The sequence below is a fragment of the Miniopterus schreibersii genome, assembly GCF_964146895.1.
Source record: "Miniopterus schreibersii genome assembly, chromosome: 5".
NCBI classification, from domain to species: Eukaryota; Metazoa; Chordata; class Mammalia; order Chiroptera; family Miniopteridae; genus Miniopterus; species Miniopterus schreibersii.
In genome coordinates this window covers 8,329,526-8,348,924 of record NC_138106.1, presented here as the reverse complement: position 1 = coordinate 8,348,924, position 19,399 = coordinate 8,329,526, and the positions used below count along the sequence as shown (strand labels likewise).

Genomic DNA, 19,399 nt, shown 5'->3' with positions numbered 1-19,399 from the left:
CCGGGCTCTGGAGCACGGCCGGGCACCTGCCAGCAAGGCCCGAGCGCCGCCCGCGCGCCGCCTCACCGGCCGGATGAGGGCGCAGAGCTGAGGCCGGGATCCCCGCCGACCGCGGACACGAGGTTGGCGCGCGGCCCCGCCCCGCCCTGTCTAGGGCCTGGACCAATGTCCCGAGCCCCAGCCGCCCCGCGCTTTTGGTTCTGGAGACTTCCGGGTCCGGGATGACGCACCACGCCAGCGCGGGGCGGGGCGGGGCGGGGCGGGTCCCGGGGGCGGGGCGTGGCTACAGGTGGAGAGCTCCCGCCAGACTCGCGGGCCGGCGCTTCCGGGGCGGGGCGGGGTCGCCGGAAGTGCGTGGCCGCCCGGGGCCATGGCGGCGCTCGGCGTCGTCTACCTGCTGCTCGGGGCGGCGTCCTGGCCGTCAGTCTGGGCCTCCGGCGAAGAGTTCTGGCCCGGCCAGTCGGCGGCCGACATCCTGTCGGGGGCGGCGTCCCGCAGACGGTAAACGCGCGTCCGCGCCGTCGGCGGGGCTCCCTGGGTGCCGGGGTGGGGGCGGGGCTGACGGGCCGGCTGGTGGGTCCCGGGCAGGGGGCGGTGGATGCGACCCCGGAGGCCCCGGGAAGGGCTGGCTGTGGGTCCGCGCTCAGGGGCGGGCCCTGGGGCCCTGTTAGGTGATGCGGGGTCTTGTCCGGGTTTCGCGGATCCCCAGGGTCAGATGTTCGGTTGGGACGGTTCCTAATGAGAAAGCGCAGCCTCGTGTATCTGCTCGGAGTCTTTCGGTTTCTCCATCCAGATGTTGGATGTTCAAGTCTCAGGCGTAGAAAAATAAGGATCGGCGCAGGTCATCTTGGTACAAATCAGACCCTGTGCCGGGCGAGGGGTGCAGAGGTGGGAGACGGGCCCTTCCCCCGGCTGTTCGCACGCCCCGCGCTGGGTTACGCGCGGCTGCGTCTGCGGGAGCGGGAGCCGTGGGAAAACCCGCGTGGGGAAGGGAGGGGCGAGGATGGCGGCCACTGCTGCAGTGGCCGCGGGGCACCCCTGCCTGGGGCTGTGCATGGAGCAGCAGTTCTCAAAGTATGTTCAGGGCCCCTGGACAATCAGCTTTGTAGTAATACCAGGATGGTATTTGCCTTTTTTACTCTTTTTCTCCCACTGTTTTACTTCGTGGTTTTTTTCCGGAGACCACCTGTGATATCCCAACACATTGAATGCAGCAGGAGGTATGAGCATCCCGCTATCACCAGACGGAAAAACTTACAAACACTGCCGCTCTTCTCACCAATTATTTTTGTTTTAAAAAATGTACTTTTCATTTAAAAGTGTTAATGGTAGTAACACGGAATAGGTTTATTGTTATTTTGAGGTGAATTAATTACATACTTTTTAATGTTCCTATGTTGTATTTTAATGCAGGAATTATCTGTTTATTTTAAGCCACACAAACAACAGCCTTTTGGGGTCCTCAGTAATTGTTTAGAGTGTAAAGTGGGCTGTAGACCCAAAAGTTTGAGAACCACTGGAGGGCTGATTCTCAGGTTCTGGTCACTGAGACTGTTGGCCTTAGTTGTCAATTATTGCTACTTGTTAAATGTTGCTCTGACTTGTGAGCTCTGTAAGTCTTAGGTCAGATGGAAGTGGGTGGGCAGCTGCCTCCACTTTACACACTAGAAGCTATTGAAAGCCCCAAGGTGGGCAATCATCTGTGGATTGCTGGTGTATCCGGGTTTCCTGTCCAGAGGCCTCCTCCCTGAAACACCGCTGTCCTGCTCCTCCCTGCCAGGTATCTTCTGTATGACGTCAACCCCCCAGAGGGTTTCAACCTCCGCAGGGATGTCTACATTCGAATAGCTTCCCTCCTGAAGACCCTGCTGAAGACTGAGGAATGGGTGCTGGTGCTGCCCCCATGGGGCCGCCTCTACCACTGGCAGAGCCCCGACATTCACCAGGTCCGGATTCCCTGGTCTGACTTTTTTGATCTTCCAAGTCTCAATAGAAACATCCCCGTCATTGAATATGAGCAGTTCATTGCAGGTGAGGTGGTGGTTCTGGTGTGGATGGCAGGCCAGGCCAAGAGCTCGGCCAGCAAGCTGTCCCATTGGGCCTGTTGTCGTAGCCTTTGCTCTATGGAGGGGCCCTGTATTCTTTCGTTTCCCACACTATCTGTGATCTTGGTCTTGCCTTAATTTTTCTAGGGAAGTAGATCTGAAGTGTATGAACTCTCTGCCCCTTCACCTCTGACAACTGTGGCAGCCTGGGGAGTCAGGGAAGTGCAATTAGAGCTACTATGAGAAAGCCACTGCCACGGAGGTCAGGACTGTCCTAGCGGGACTCAGCTCCTTGTGCAGAAGAGGCCATTTTACTTGAAGGACGACACCACTCGTGTGTGGCACTGACCTTGTGACGTCCACTGCAGTGCTGGTGAAGACTTGTAACGATGCGTTATTTAGTCCTGCTTGAAGATTTTCTTAGAATAAAGGTATTTAGAGCTTACTGTTACTTTGTTTAGAAGACATAAACTGAACAAATCAGTGATATCTTTTTTTTTCCGCTTCCCTAGAGAGGCCTAGAAGAGCCAGTCACAGTCTTTAAGCCACTGATACACTGTTATGTTTACTGATGAGTCACAATTTCTTAAGCTACTGATAGTCTATAACAGTCATTGGTGGGTCATGGTTTCTAAGCCGGTGATACTCTAACGCTGATTGACTTCCTACTCTTCAGGGACCTGGACAGCTTAGAATTGGTGCTCACACTGAGGATGGTGGCTCGTACATCTTCATTTTTCAAGTATTATTGTCGCTGCATCTTAGACCCTCTCACTGATATGTTTCTGTGTCAGAGTCAGAGTCAGCACTGTGAACGCTGAAATCCCAGAACAACATAGTATCTTCTTGAAAAAGGCAAACTCTGAGATTGCCTTTCTTGGACAAACTCCAAAGCATTCTTGGAGCTCTTTCTCCTGCAGCCTGAGAGGAGATGTAGCCAAGTGTTTAGTCGACTTGACTTAGCCTGGGAAACTGCCTGCCCTGGTTCTGAACCCGGGTTACAGAGCCTCCCAGAGAACCTGCCCTTCACCTTCTTGCGGGGTGGGGTGGTGGGTTTCCTGACAGGTAGGCGCAGTGATGGGTCTGGGCCTTCGCCACTTGAAATCGTGCTTAGTGACTGGAAACTGTGGGTGTATGGGTATAGGAGACAGGTGTCCTCCCTGCTGTTCTCTGATGTTCCCCGGAGCCGGAGCAGCCCGGGGGGAGGGAAAAGGGAGTGCTCTGGATGATGTGCTTGGAGGCAGGCAAAACGGCTTTGCCTCCACCCTGTCCGACTGGCTGGCTCTGCTCAGCTGTTTCCTCCCCTACAAAGGGGGACAGGCATGGGTGCCCATCCTAGGATGGGGTGCTGGGGGTGTGCAGTAGAGCACCTGACCACATAGCAGCCTCCCTGTGCCTCATCACTTTCTCCTCACTGTAAGAGGAGCCCCTGGAGCTCTGGCATCAGGTACCCCTGCCACTACCATGCAGATGTCAGTGCCCAAGTGAGAGTGAATGTGGGAAAGACACCAGAATTTCACTTGCTGTGGCACTGTTGTCACTGGGCTCGTTTGTTCTGTCTTTGAAAAAAAACCTTGACCACCACAGATGTGGCCAACACATCCTGGGCATGGGTGGGAGCAGTGGGTAAGAGGGACACAGGCCCCCCCCTCTCCTGGAGCCCCTGTGGGAATGCGGAGGAGAAGATAAAGAATATAAGTAAGTTGCCCTAGTGGGTAGTTTAGTTGGTCAGAGCATCATCCTGTACACCAAAGGGTTGTGGGTTCAATTCCAGGTCAGGGCATGTACCTAGGTTGTGGGTTCAATCCTCATTCAGGATGTGTGCAACTGATCAATGTTTCTCTCATCATTGTTTCTCTGTTCCTTCCTCTCTAAAATCAATAGAAATGTATCCTCAGGGGAGGATTTTAAAAAAGAATGTAAATAAGTCATTGAAACATACAGTGTTTGAGATGGCGAAGAGTGCACAGAGAAAAAGAAAGCAGGAAGGGGTTCACAATGTTGGCGGGGCAGGTGGCCATGCCCCTGGGAAGGCGTCCCAGGGAGGTGTAGTTTGAATGGCCTCAAAGAGTCAAGAGCAAGCCCTGAGGAGAGGCCCCAGGGAGGGAGCGCGCTGATGCACCAAGGCACAGTGGGAAGGCGGCCGTGGAGGAGCCCGGGAGGGGAGGGTAAAGGAGCGGATGGGGCCTGTGGCCAGCACGAGGCCCAGCCCTGCTCCAGGGAAAGGGGTACAGGGATGAAGAGAAGAGGGTTGAGGGCAGGCCCAGATCCTGGAGGAGGTCAGCACGAGGAAGGGCCTGGTCCCTGGGAGCAGTCAAGGCCTGAACGAGCTCTACCACCCTCAAGCTCACCCACTCACCCCCTTGAGGGAGTCTATGCCCTGATGTCTTTTGTTCTGTCCTAGCTCCACTTTTGTAAGCTTCCTCCTGTCCTTGGAAAGATTGTGGCCTTAAATAAAAGGCCACAATCTGCATCGTTGGCAGCCTGCTTCGAGCCATGTGTGTGCTTCGGGTTACTATTTACTGTCAGTTCTTGGTCTCTTCCAGAGTCTGGTGGGCCCTTCATTGACCAGGTTTATGTCCTGCAAAGTTACGTGGAAGGGTGGAAAGAGGGGACCTGGGAAGAGAAGATTGACGACCGACCCTGCATTGATCCGCTGTTGTACTCGCAAGACAAGCACGAGTACTACAGGTACGACCGTGGTGAGCCTTCCACCAGCCTGTGATGGGCCTGAGGTCCCCCAGCACCTGGAGTGCATGTGTGACCACAGACCTCACTCCCCACCTGCCAGCCACTGCTCGGTTCCTGAGGGGAAGGTCTCCTTTCATCCACCCTGCTGGTGCGGCCAGCCTCCTTGTACCCCGGTCACAGGTGCCTCAGGGCAATTTAAAATACCTGATGTTTACCTTTTCCCACATTGTTTATTGTGTTTGAACCAGGTCCTGGGAATGATAGTCTTGTCACTCCAATCGTAAGTTGCCATCAGGAGACCTTCCTGTGGAAGGGCTGTCACTCAGTGGCTTTTGCAACTTGAGTGGCACAGGAGCTCTCTAGAGGAGCATTGTTTAGGGACTGTTACCGTCACGACTCTGGCCCTGAAGCAGGAGGTGTTGTTTCCATCATGTTCCTTTGGCCTGCCTGTTTTCCCATCACTACCGTCCCGATTCCTAGGAAGAGCTATAGTGGTCTCATCAAGTCAGATGAAAGTTACAGTTTCTCTAAAAATGCTCACGGGAACATCACTACCTCTGATCATGATCAGTAAGCTCCCACTACGAGGAACCCTGCGCTTACCAAGGTCGAGGTGTATGCACGTGTGTCCAGATTGTACTTACTGCCTGTGAAAAACGAAACTAAGGGGTCCCGTGGCTCTTCTTTTCCAGAGGATGGTTTTGGGGTTATGAAGAGACAAGGGGTTTAAACGTTTCCTGTCTGTCCGTTCAAGGATCAGCTTCTATCATTGCGCCTGTGCTTTTGAGAAACACATCAGCACGGTAGGTGCCTGCACCATCCACTCAGTGAAGGGGGTATGTATGTGTGCGTGTGAGTGTGCACATGTGGGTGTGTGCATGTGTGTACATGCACATGAGCACTGTGTCCTGGTGGCATCAGAACGCCTCCTAGCTGTGGCCCTTGTGCGGTTGCTGGAAAGTTAGACCTTGTTCCTATCCCCACACTGCAGTGAGGTGGGACAGGCATTGGGTTCCAGGTGGAGGCTGTGTGTGCCCTTGGGGAGAGGCCAGGAAAGGGCCCCAGGTTTGGCTCAGCAGCACCCACACCCTGAAGCTCTGCTGCGGTGCAGTCTGTCATCCCCATAGGGTGCTCCTTGGAGCCACTGCTCTTTTGAACTGCACGGCCGGGTTCACGCTGCTGGTCACACCTGTTTTTTGCATCCATAATCACAAATGGGCTTGGCAACACCCAGCTCAGTGGCTAGGACAGCTGAGACTATGAATGCTTAGAATCACTTAGAAGTTAAAATCCTGCCTGAATCATGGCGTGGAGGGCCAGGCAGCTGCCGCCTAGAGGGTCAGCAGGAACTTGCCCACATGCACCCTGATGACATAGGCTAGTGCCCTCCCAGAATGTGTCCCTGGCCCAGGGCTTCCACTCTGATGCTGCTCTCTGGAGCCTGGGAAAGTAATCATTTATAAAGTTAAACACTTTTCCTGTTGTGGAAAAATTAGGTCCGTGATGTTAGACAGAGCCGAGAACCTCCTTCACGATCGCTACGGAGGAAAGGAGTACTGGGATGTGAGTGCTGCCCACGCGGCATCTTTTTAGATTTTCTCACATTGTTTTGTTTAGTTTTTGAAAATCTCAGATGGTGGAGGTTGGGATGGGGGTGGGTTGTGGTGGGCATATGGGGTGGGGCGCTCAGCTGTACTGTCTCTATGCCCCCAGACGCGGCGGAGCATGGTGTTTGCCAAGCACCTGCGGGCTGTGGGCGACGAGTTCAGAAGTAAATATCTTAATTCCACAAACGAGGCCGACAGGATCCCCTACGAGGAGGACTGGACCAAGATGAAGGTAGTTTCTATTTCTTTTTAATTGGAGGAAATGTTAATGGTCTCTTTAGATGCATAATAATGAACCCCTTAATTTACAGCAGGTGGGGGTGGATGATGGTCACCTTCAGTGTCACCCCCCTGAATGCCATCCACAGTCATTATGTAATTACCATGGATGCTGCTCATCAGGAACCCTCCCACCCCACCCCACGGTCCTGGTGCAAACTTAGGGAAATCGCTTCAGTGAAATGGAATGGGACATTACTGCAGGCTCCGGCTGCCCAGGCAGTTCTCTTAGAGTAAAAACAGCTAACAGATGTGCAAGCAGAAAGAAAAAGATTATCACTTATGTTCAGTGTTTTTTATAATATGAGAGCGATAAAAAAAGCAAGATTCATCCAGACTACCTAAGAGCACCACTTACCCTTCTGGTCTGGGGTCACCCCTTTAAAAATTTTCTTTTCTGAAAGGTTTGGTTTTCTTATAACTTAATTTTAAGAAACATTATGTTGCTTTTTCAGTTGGACTTAGTGTTTAAGCATTTTCAGTATAATTTAGTAGTTCTTTCAGTGTGGTTTTTAACAGCAAACTATTTCATAGAGAAGAACACCGTTTTACCTGTTTACTCCTTTATGGGACATTGGGCTATTTTCAAGTGGAATGACATTGTTCAAGGACTAATTCATAGTAGATATGTGGATAGTTTTTATTGGAAAAATGTATTTCAGTGGAAAGTTTTTATCTTTAATCAATTCGTATTTTTTTCAGTGTTCATTTACCTTTTTTTTGGCACTAACGTCAAAGGTATGGCCTTAGAAAACATCCTGTCCTCCTGAGAGTCCCTCAGACAGACTCATAGTACAGGGCTCTGAGTGTGGAATGCTTGCTTGTCCCCTCTGCGTCTCCCTAAGGCCAGAGCTGGACGCAGACCCAGCTCCTAGGTCCATCTCAGCATGTCCCTGTCCTCTGCCAGGTCAAGCTGGGCTCCTCGCTGGGGGGTCCGTACCTCGCCGTCCACCTGAGAAGGAAGGATTTCATCTGGGGCCACAGAGAGGACGTGCCCAGTCTGGGTGGAGCTGTGAAGAAGATACGCAGCCTCATGAAGACCCACGGGCTGGGCAAAGTGTTTGTGGCCACAGATGCCGTCAGAACAGGTAGGCAGCTCTGGCTCTGTCCATCCCTTGCCCCACTGTGTCCTGGGCAGAACTGGTTTTGCGTACTGACCCTCAGCTCTAATGCTGGGAGGGAACCCCGAATTCTGCAGTTTTGGCCTCTTCACCCGTGCCAGTTCCTGAGGATGAAGGTGTCGTGGGTATACATGTAACCCTGGTAGCAGATCCCCATTCAACGGCCCCTCCTTTTCTTTTGCAGAATATGAGGAGCTGAAAAAGCTGTTACCCGAGATGGTGAGGTTTGAGCCCACGTGGGAGGAGCTGGAGCTCTACAAGGATGGAGGCGTGGCCATTATCGACCAGTGGGTCTGCTCGCATGCCAGGTGCTCAGAGCCGAGGGCGCGTTTGCTTGTGTTTCACAAGGTCCATGAGTCTCAAATTCCTGATAGTCAAAACAGGCAGAGTTCTGCATACTGGCTGGTCACTGCCCAGCCATCTGCTCTGCTGTTCAGTAAATAGAAAATGTTCCCTGTAACATTCCATTCAGTGGTTCTGAGTAGCCACTGTCAGCTGCTCATTTCATTCCTGTGGTCCATGGTGCACTGTCATGATTGCTTCCCCCAGACCTCTCTTCTGTCTGATGTTGTCAAAGGAGGATGAGTGTGGGGCAGTGAAGGACTTAACTCCTAGACCTGCCCCACCTGCCTGCCAGGAAGTGCCCTGAGTCCATCCTTGAGTGTGCACAGGGTATCCTAGAGTCCGAACGCACAGGCCCCCGATCTCATTTTCCTGGGACTTCACTGTGGGAGGCAGCCTGCCCAGGAGACAGCGGGTCCTAGGTCTGCCCGTGGGTCCCTCTAAGGACTCCTCTGCCTGTTGGCGCCGGGGAAAGGTCAGAAAGAATACTTCTAGTAAAATGGAAAGTGAAGGGAGCAGCTCATTTTCCTTCTGTCAGGATTCTGACTCCTGGGTGGATGCACGTGTTTGGTTTTAATGGGTCGACGTGCATCTCTCCTTGTGTGTGCTGAGCACTGTAGGCAAGGCCCAGGGGACGCCCTCCTCCAGGATGAGGGGCGTCCCCTGAGCAGGGGGTTTGGGGGGCAGGCTCTGCCTCAGTGGTGGGGATGGAGGTGGGTTGGGGCCGAGAGACTCAGCTTGCACCTTAGCCGGCTACCCCACGTTTTTTAGTGAGAGCCTGACAGCTCTGTGTCCTCAGCCCTGAGTTCTGTGGAGATTTTGAGGTTAGCACTTCCGTGACCCACTTCCCACAGACCCAGACTGGCCGGCGTCTTGCGGAGCAGACTTCTGGTGCGTTTGTTCCTAGACTGCCATCCTGGAGGGGGCTGGGGGCTGCAGGCGATTTCTTCCCACCGCCCCAGCCTTGCTTGTGGTTCCAAGCCCTTGCCTCTTGGAGCCAGACTCTAGAGGAGTCTTGTGTCTGCCCGTGTGCAGAGCTGTCTCCTGAGTACCCAAGACTCAGCCAGGCCCCGCCAGCTTGGCCTTTGGGCTCCTCCAGCCTCTGCTCCGTCCCACCAGCCCTGGCCACTCGGCTGTGGCGACGGCCTCAGGGAGCCTGGGGCCCCAGGCTGGGTGGGCAGGTGTCGGAGATGCTCGAGCAGGCGGCCGGTTCTGTGCGGCTCTGGCAACCTCTGCCGTTTCTTTGCAGGTTCTTCATCGGCACATCCGTCTCCACGTTCTCCTTTCGGATTCATGAGGAAAGAGAGATCCTAGGGTTGGACCCCAAGACTACGTACAACCGATTTTGTGGAGACAAAGAGAAAGAGTGTGAGCAGCCCACCCACTGGAAGATTGTGTACTGAGCTGGCGCCTTGCCCCATGCCCTGCACCCATTTACATGTGGTGGGCTCTCGGGCTTCCCCTGATGACACACATCACTGTGGGGCTGTCTCCAGCCCGCAGCTAGACAGGCAGACCGTCACATTTTAGGGCCTCAGCCCAGAGGTGGCCACATACAGGCACAGTCCATGGCCACGTGAGCCATGGCGTGAGCCGCACTGCTCCGGGTGCTGCACCCGTTCTTGGTGTCTCCTCCAGCTGTCGCCTGTGAAAAGGCACTGCAGCTTTCTGGGGACTCTGGTTGTGTTTTCTGTCAGGACCTGAAACCACGTCTCAGCCGCCGGCGAGGCCCATGGTGTGTCTTCCTCAGCCTCCTTCTGGAGGCCTTTCCCCAGCAAGCCAAGGGCAGGCGTGGCATGTGAGCAGCTCCCGTCCCAGGGAGGCCGCACAGCTGGCGGTGCCCTTGGACTTGGTGCGATTTGGTCTGTAGGTCAGTCATTTTAACTCCTCTGTTGCCCTAGAGCAGAGCCTTAGTTCTGCCCTTCCCCTTGGGCAAGACCTCATGCAAATTGGAGGGAAGGTGAACCGCAGCCTCACAGAGCCGGGTTGGAGGGGGCCTGTGAGATAATCGCTCCCCGCTCTGGTCAGAGTGCTGGAAAGTTCCACGGCAGGTCTTCAGTGATTCGGACTGTTCACGTGGAGAGAAACTGGTCCGTCCCCACACCATGTCTAGTGGGCTGCCTCTGCAGTCGTGACTGTTAGTGCCACATGCCAGGGGTGGCAGTGCTTGGCCAAGAAGCCTCAGCACTGCTCCCCTCGAGGGCAGGGGTGTGGCCTGGAGGGGCATGGCAGGCAAGCTGCTGTCCTTGGGCCCTGCTCTTCTCCAGGAGCCCTTTTTGAGGTCTCAGAAATGCTGCCACTTGGGAGGGATGCCACCAGCCACATGGGTCGGCTGTGGAGCACTGCCACGGAAGCCCCACCCTGTCCCCTCTAACTGGGAACCCTGACTTTTCAGGGATACCAGGGTGAACAGCCATGATGGCGAGCGCAGGGCGTGGGGTCCTACTGCTGAGCCTGGCAGCCAAGGTGTGGCAAGGTCGAGGCCCATGACCCCAGGTTCTCTTCCTTCCCAAGCTTCTGAAATCTACCCTGAACACGTGCAGAGGCCCAGTGGTGTCATGTCCATGCAGGGTGAAATGGTGAAATATTTATTCTATTTCCATTTATACATTCAAATATTAATAAAATAAATTTTCTAGAAAGCTGGAATCCTATAAATAGTACCTTTTCTTACCCTTGAATTCTCTTTTGGCTGCGAGCTTACAAAACAGTGTGGGCTGTGACCATCACCTTTTGAAAGGAAAATAAAGTGCTTTGTGGTGCTTCTGCAGTGTTACCATGCAGGTGCCGCGGGGGTGATGCACCAGCGTGACTGGGTGTGCGCCCATGTGCAGAGGCAGCACCTCTGTCCACTGGCCCACCTGCTGCCTGGCTCGTGCGAGAAAACCATGGGTGGAGTGACAGGCAGCAGGCCCGAGGAGGCAGCAGCACTGTCCTGGGCCTGTGTTCTGGTGGAAGGAGCAGCGAGAAAACACCCATGTTAGAGGGCGGGAGACACTTCGGGAAAATGGGCAGAGGGGGAGCCCAGGGCCAAGTCCCCCGAGGACCTGGGACACAGCCACACTCCATGGTCCCCAGCACACTGGCCAGTGGTGATCCGCCTGGCACCACATCCCGCTGAGCAGTGGGCAGCTTCGCTGGTGTGAGGTGGTGCTCTAGTGGCCCTGCCCCAGGAGGGGCAGTCAGTGTGGCAAGACAGGCTCTTCATCTCGGGACGAGGCCATCGGTGCTGCTCCCTGTGACAGGGCACCTATGACAGTCTACTTGCTCTTAGAGCCCGGCTGGCCCCCAGGGCCTGCATCTCAGAAGATCTTTCCTGGAGCTGAAGGTGAAGGAAGCCATCCCTTTGTTGATAGTGACGGTTGGTGTCCTTGGCTTTCTGCAGCTGCGGCTTCTGTCAAGGTGGTCTGGCTGTGAGGCCCTGCTCTTGAGAAGCATTTGAAGTTGTGTGGGGAGCAGGGGGCAGCCAAGGACAGTGGACTGTGGTTGGGGGACAGACCTTACTGTCTTGACCTTGAGCCAGAGGGACCTCAAAGGGATCCCACATTGTGATCCTTTGAGGTCACAGTGGGCCCTCCTGGGGGGAGTGCCACTGGGCCCATGGGCACCTGCCACGCTGTGTGGAAGCTTCTGCTGACAGACAGGCCTGGGGACACAGGACCCGGCTCTGCTCTCTCACATGGGCCTTTGTCCTCACACCAGTGGATTTGCCTTGTGGTGGTGGGACTCCTGCTGTGACCACAGTGCCCTCTGGGCTCACTGGGGCTTCAGGCCCTGAGTAGAGCGCTGTTGTTTCAGACGGGAGCCTAGGCCGAGGGAGGGCTGGTCAGGGCCGCGCACCCCTCCAAGTGGCTTGCTCTCTGTCAGTGTCAGCCCTTCCTCCAAATGCGGGAGACTGTCGTCAGCCCCACTCCCACACACCTCCTTCTATCTCCATACTTCATGCATCCCCTGCATTTGAGAATGAGCCGGGCTGGGACTCCTGCTGACAATAGGACCCTGCAAAAGTGGTGGATGTTACTGCCAAACAAGGTTCCAAAAGACTCTGACCTCTCTGTCTCTCTGTCTCTCCCCACCCCGTCTCTGTCTCTCTGTCTACCTGCCTTTCCCTCCCTCCCCCTCCTCCCTCTTGCTCCCCTGATGAGGCTCATGTGGGGAGGACCGCAGGCCAGTCACCGGCTCACAAGGAGCTGGGCCCCCAGCCCAACAACTGGGCATTTGGATCCCAGCTACATCCACTGAAAGCTCGAACCAGATCCAGCCCATTACCCTGGAGATGATGCAGCCCTGGCCAAGATGACACCTCGAAGGCAGGTCCTGCTGTCCCCAGGTCCTGACCCAACATGCTGGGATGACAAATGTTGGCTTGACCCCTAAATTTTTGGGTAATTTGTTACACAGCAACAGATATCTACACTGTGCTCACGTTGCTAGACAAGAGCAGTAACAAGACGTGAAAAAATGTGGGCATCCTAGGTGACTGTGCCCAGGGCACTTCTGGGGTCCAGACCCATGGGGTGCAGTGGCAACTGCTCCCAGACTCTTCCCCAGGGCTGAGGGGGAGGGGGCACAGGAGGCTATGGCTGTAACCCCAGAGCTGCCGCTGGCCAACCCGTGTGGCCCATGATCCCTGTCCCTCCCCGAAAACACAAATAAGGCTCAGGTTCACTGAATGTGACCTGGCGATAAACAGCCTCCTTCCTGTGGGAGTGACATTGGCAGCCCTGCCAGCCTTGTGATACGAAACACAGCGTCTTCTACCCCGACGCCCAGAACATTCTTGGCGCTCCCTCCCCCGCCCCAGTGGGCAGCAGGAGCCCCCAGGAGCCCCTCACTGCCGCGCAGACGAAATCAGCCCTGGGCCCGGCCACCGCGGCGCTGTCTGGCTTGCTCATGCTGTGCCCTGTCCCCTGTCCTGGGCAGGGCGGTGGGAACCGTAGCCAGATCCTGAGCCCTGGCTGCGCAGCCTGAGGGTGACACAGAGGCAACTCCCAGAGCAGAGCTTGGCCCACACGTGGAGGCGTGTGAGAGAAACCACGGGTGGGGGCAGAGGAGGGCCTGGCACCCAAAAGGAGGAAGACAAGGGGTCCCCAGGGAGAGCTGGCGCAGTGCCCCCCGGAAGTCAGCAGATGGCCCGTGGACTCAGTAACCCGGTTTCTATGCCCCGGGGGAGGAGCAGTCGTGAAGTCACATCGCACTGCTGGCTCCCAGCGCCATCTGTTCCCGAGGACGTCTCATGGCTCCTCGTGGCCACATTAGCTGACTAATGAAGGCTGATGCTGCAAGAAATGGCCCGTGACAAATTAAATCTCTCATTTCGATTAAGAGGCCTTTTTAGGACAAACCAGGACGGCTTTGTGTCCCTCACGGCTGGGCCCTGGGCAGCTGCGGGCAGCTTTGTGCACAAGTGGACAAGTATGCGAACACCACAGTGCCGTGGACTCTTGTCCCCCGAGTGAGCATGAGAGAGCCCCTGACACCTCAGCCCATCTCTGGGAGGAGGTAGTGAGCCCACACGTGTCCAGAGCCAGAAGAGCAGGCACCATGCCACCTCAGGGAGCCCACTAGTGGTGGGCACAGGCTGGACCAGGGGTGCGGGGCTCAAGTGCCCCTCTCTCTGCCCTCCTGGTCCCTCAGCTTCCTGGGGTGTCAAGGACCAGCAAGCAAGCACACGAGTGATGCTGTGTCAGCAACGTGACCCTAAGTCAGAGAAGGACCCAGAGGCCTCTGGAGACGGGGGTTTGTAGAACAAGTGATATTTTGCTGCCAGGACGAGTGGGGAGTGGGAAGGACGCCCCAGTGAGGAGATGGCTGTTTGTCAGGGACATGGCCTGTGCCCGGAGAGAAGAGGGTGGACCCGAAAAGGACAGCCAGGCCTCGCTACCGCCAGCTGCACATGGGGGCCGCGTGTGTCTCTAAACCCAGGTTCCAAACCTCTCGGCTGTCACGGGAATGAGAATCATGTAAAGCGCTTCCCAGGGTGCCAGGAGCTTAAAAAAAAGAGTTCAGTAAGTGCCAGCGAGTGGGTACTATTATCACAAATAATAAATCTTCTGAAAGTTAGCTTTTAAACAAGTCAGCTATGGTAAAAAGAAAAATCACAGTTAACCAGTGAACAAAGCGGGCGGTGTCTGTGCCCCTCGGGGGCACACAGGTCCGTGTCCTTCTTTCACAAGATCCGCAATTCCCTGCGTGGGCCCAGGGCTTACTCTTCAAGCGTCTGGATGGCCCAAAAGTCAGGAGTCTTTTTGGAACCGACTTGAACACAACCCCTTGGCAAATAGTACTTAACGTTATTATGATTGTCAGTTTTGCTAACATGCAGCGAAAGTCATGAGGATGTGGGTGCTTTCACCCAGCAGCCCCGCCGGCAGGGACTCGGGGAAGCACCCCCCGGAGCGAAGGGGCCCACGCCTGTCGCAGCGTCATCTCCATGAAAAAAGAGGGTTTTGCTGAACAGGTGAGGATGGAGGGCGTTGGGTGAGCTGCGGTGAATTACAGTATTTCTCTTACATAGACATGTAGGCAGCACTGAAAATGTAATAGAATGACAAGGACAGAGACAAGCGTTGGATTTGAAGGGGAGTGACAAGGGAAGGCATCAGAGCAGTATAAATTGTCTTTACAACCTGAGTCGGTGCGTGTAACTCGTGGGCAAAACCCTAAGATGGTTCGTCTGGGGCGGTTATGAAGATGAGCTATTTTTAGCTTGTCTTCAATATTTCTGGTTTCTTGTTTCAAGAAACTTAATAACACTTTCCTGTGATTCCATTGTCATTTGCGGTGACACGTCCATGAGATAATTCTCAGCGTGGAGTGGGCAGTGCAGACGCTTCCACAAAACTGAAAAGCCTCAGGGTTAGAGGGACTAGGACTCCCCAGGACCCTGCCCCTGCCCCCCACGACCCCATGGGCTCATCCGTAGAGATCTGCGTGGTGCAGGCTCCGCTCCCCACCCAGCAGCCGCCCCCGGCCCAGGCAGAGTAAGAGGCCGGGGAAAGGCAAACTCACAATGTCGGCCTGAAAAAAAGCAGGAAGGCAGAGCCGCTGCCACCTGCAGCGTCACACAATTAACTCTGGCTCCAGAGAGAAATTAGTGGGGCTGTAGCCGTCCTGTCCGCCCCATTACCTGCACCATTAGGATTCACTGCACATCTAAAGTCCCTTAAATAACAGATTCCCCTGCAACTAATCCATCGCGAGGTCCGCTGAGTGCCGCAAGGAACTTTTCCTGTTGGTTAACTTCCCAAAAGTTCCTGCTTGTCGGCCAGACAAGACACCAAGCATGGCCACCTCACTGCCTTGGCTTGTCACCTCAAAACGCCCCTGCACGGGGGGTCAGCGGAAGCACAGGGGGCCTGGGGAGGAGCCTGGTTTGCTCTAATTCCAGAGTATCTTTTTGCCCCTCCTGCCCTGCCCCCTTCAAGGCACACGCCTGAGGGTCATGCTGCTTCACCTGGACCAGGTCCCCCAGGCCAGGGGAGGGGCCACCATCCGGCCACGCTGCCCAAGCTCCTGTCCACCGGATGCTGGGTCCATGGTCAGTAGCGCCGCCTCGAGCGACGGGCATTATGAATGCGGCTTGCGGGCGCCCTCTCTCCGGCTAACGGCTGGCATCCGTGACGGTGCCAATGATAAGCAGGTGGCTTGCGCAGGAGTCTGACAGGTTCTGCGACCTTCCCACGGGCGGGTAAGGAGGTGGACATGCCCGAGGACATCAGTCCCACATAGCGATAGTCCCCCTTCCCCTTTTATGTTATTATTACCAAGTATATATTTTACATATATGTTACTTTATATGATTTTATGTTCTTTAAAGAAACTGAGATACGAAAACAGAGCAAGTGAACTGCTTCCCTGCAGTGTGAAGCCTCTGGTGTCACTGCTCGAGGACATAGCCACCTGTGTCCCTCTCTTGCAACCTCTTTCCTGAATTTCTGTCACCTTCCAAGAGGTCTGCAGCTGGGTGGGTCAGGGCGCACAGGCCTCTGATATGACATTGTCCTGGTGCCAGCCACCCCTGCTGGTCTGGGCAGGGGCTGCACCCAAGGGATGCAGGGGATCCCTGGACCAGCAAGGGGTGGAGGCAGGAGAGAAAGTGATGGAGCAGGGGACTCGGGGGGCCCTTGGTGGCTGCAGCCACACCCACAGGTTGTTCCAGACACGTGGCTGATTCATGAGCAAATTACCGATAGCATTTGACCTTCGGGGCACAAAGCAATTCTGCAGTTCTTTAAACACAGGCAGGTCTGGTCCACTTACCAGCGTCTCCAGCAGACCCCTCCTCCCCAACTTCCCCCTTCGTTTTATTGTGGGGAGAGGGGGGCTGCGGAGGTGAGCACAGCAAACTGAGTGACAATAACAACTTTTGAAATGTAATCTCATCCCTTTAATTGTCACGGGCCAGGTCACCCTCTTTGCCACCGGGAAGCGGCTTTGTCCACGCTGTCTGTGTCTCCAGTTTACACACAGGCAGGTAATCCTAAAGAGCTTACTGCCCCTCACTGCTCCCAGCACAGGTGATGGGAGCCGATAGGGGCTGGCACATCCCCAAACGCCAGTCGCCGACCACGGATGGAAACAGGGGTGACAGGGCTGGCAGCTCAGCTTGGCAGGTGACAATATTCAACCCACAGTCTGCATTTCTGCCGAGAATAGTTAAGCATAAAGCAATCTGACTACTCCAGCACTGTTTCTATCCTTTTAATGATCGAGCATGAGCTGCCTATGAGGGAAGCTCTAGAGTAAATGAAGGCACGGGTGAGAACGGGCTTTTTCTTTAATAAAAAGTAAACCTGAGTGCCACGGTCCCCACCTCCCTGGTCGCCCAGGCATCCACGGTAAGCTGATTAGTTCTAGGCAAAAGCAGAAAGACAAACATGGGTTTGAAGGTCGCCCTTATCCGAGTTTGCTCTAAAATTTGCCAGCTGCACATAAGCCTGTTCTGCTCAACTGCGCAGTTCATTTGCTGAGAAGAAATGGGTTCATTCTCCCCAAAATGAGGCCATGGGGAGTGGACTCAGGACTCATAGCAGGACGCCCCACTGACCCGGACTGGGGGCAGCCCAGGGAGGTGCCAGTGTCAGCGACATCCGGGGGTTTCTTGTGCTCATAGGGCCTGCACGGGCCTGGAGATAGGGACCCCGGACTTGGAAAAGCCCACACCAGGCGCTCGGGTTTGGGGTGACCAACCTCTCTGCAGACAGAGCCTGAGCAAAGGCCCCGGGGCACCGGGCAAAGGCAAGGGTGCTGGGGAGAGGCTCGCGGGATAGCTTTGGTTTCACTCTTAATCTCTGAAAGATTTCTGAACCTCTGTCAACTCATATACTTTTTAGTTTATGATGAAATCTTTTGATTATACATTTTTACAGCAATTGTTGGCCAATTGTAAATATTAAAGATTTAAAATAAATTTTTTATTCCTTCTTTGCATGTACACCCCTATGACTCTGTGAACCTTGGCTCCATGTCCCCACACACCGAGGCCCCACGACCCCCAAGATGCATGTCTCCCTTCACCACCATGAACCCCAAACCCCCGCCTTCTTCCCCCACAAGCCCAGTGCCCTTGTGCCCCACCTGTCCTTCGAGTCTTACAGCCCTTTTCTCTGCCCCACCCCCACCCCAACACGGGAGCCTCCCAAGCCCTCCCCATGGGACTCTGTCATTTTGGGTCACCTGCTCCCTGAGCACCCACTCCCCTGTTGCTTTTACCGTCTGAAGTCCCCAGAGAAAACGAGACCCACCCCCACCAAGATGGGATCAGGGAAAACTCCGGAGACCAGCATGACCACAATCACAGGACCTTCATCGGGTTCTAGAGGAGAAAGACGGACGGACGCCGGCGCCCTCCTCCATCCGGCACCCGCCCCACCTGCCAGCACCCTCCCCCCTTCACTCTGCACCAGGCACCACCTTCCACCTCCCCACCCCCATCCCCGCGTTTGAACTGTTCTTAATATTCCCTGCGTTACATTATTGTCTCAAGTACTCTAGGTTCACAATTTCTCAACCAACATAAACAAGTTACAAACATGGATAGGTATCTGTCACACACGAAAACAGAATCTTCGGGTAAGCACCTCTCTCAAAGCGATGGGGGCCATTTTCCGGCCAGATGGCCCAGGGTCAGGCAGGAATCGGGGGCCTCTGCTCTGCCCTCGGTGCCAACAGTCCCACGTTATAGGCGTGAATGCCAGGACACATGGCATGGACACCGAATAAGGGTATTAGTATATATCCTTAATACATATATAAAATATGTTATATGTTTTATATTATGCTATATATTATATATTATATAATAATGTCCTGCACTATTTTAGAACTCTTAATATCCCCCAAATCAGAGGTGATCTGAAATGAAAAATTGTAAAACTTATTTTAATACTTTATCAACTGTCAACTCAGTGAGACTTTGATTCAGATCTTTTCAAAGCAAAGGACTGGAAAGTAGTTGACTTATGAAGAGTTTGCTATCCTGTCATTCTCGATTTTTGGAACATTTACAGGACAGGCCTCACCTGGACTTATCACGGGACTGTCACTTATCCGTGATTCTCCGTCACTTAGTGGAGAATATAACCTGATATATTCTGAGGGGGTTGGGAACACTGAAATGTTAGCTTGATTTTCCCAATTCAACATTTTCCAATAAAAGGCTTTGGTCACATTATTATTTTAAATGTATCTTCATCGACCTTTGGAGTCACTGGTTTAGTTCATCCTGTTTGTGGCTGGTGTCCTCCCTGTCACCTGACCTCCTGGCCAGTGAGCCATAGTGGGCTTGTTTTCTGTCAGAAAAGGCCTCACTCACTTTTTCAATTCAAATAAAAGTGTTAACATGATTTTTAGGACACTAACAAATAAAACCCCTGAGAAATAAAATTATAGAACATTCCTGATAAATTACTGATGTCAGTGAAGTCAAGATTTGAAACGTGTAGATTTGATATAACTAATTGACCCACTTTATAATATGCTGCTTTTCTGTGTGACAGAAATGAAATACGTGGGTAAACCCTCAGGTTTTGTGCTAAGCGAGGGACTGTCACTTGAGAGGAATGATAAGAGTTTGTATATATGGGTGTATTGAACACTATTCCCAGCAGCTGAAGAATAAATGAGAACTGGGTATAAAAATCATCTTACAAAACCCCCCTTCATCCATTCTGTTATGCATCACAAAGTTTCCTTTGCGTTTAATGAAAAAGAAAGGTATATATTGCTAAAAACTAGGCAGCCTGGTAGCTAGCACGTGGCAAAGTGTTTGCGGCATTAGTTAAGAATATTGAATCCACCTGTAGAAAATTAG

At 53.9% G+C, this 19,399-nt stretch overlaps 1 protein-coding gene across 1 annotated transcript; it reads left to right on the top strand.

The window, feature by feature from the left end:
- Positions 1 to 327: 327 nt before the first annotated feature.
- Positions 328 to 10,734, top strand: POFUT2 (protein O-fucosyltransferase 2). Its single transcript, XM_081138794.1, has 9 exons — positions 328 to 501; positions 1,781 to 2,031; positions 4,592 to 4,736; positions 5,429 to 5,539; positions 6,233 to 6,299; positions 6,450 to 6,575; positions 7,530 to 7,710; positions 7,928 to 8,051; positions 9,335 to 10,734. The coding sequence occupies exons 1-9, from the start codon at positions 371 to 373 to the stop codon at positions 9,486 to 9,488; spliced, it is 1,290 nt and encodes a 429-aa protein (XP_080994920.1). The 5' UTR covers positions 328 to 370; the 3' UTR covers positions 9,489 to 10,734.
- Positions 10,735 to 19,399: the final 8,665 nt, after the last annotated feature.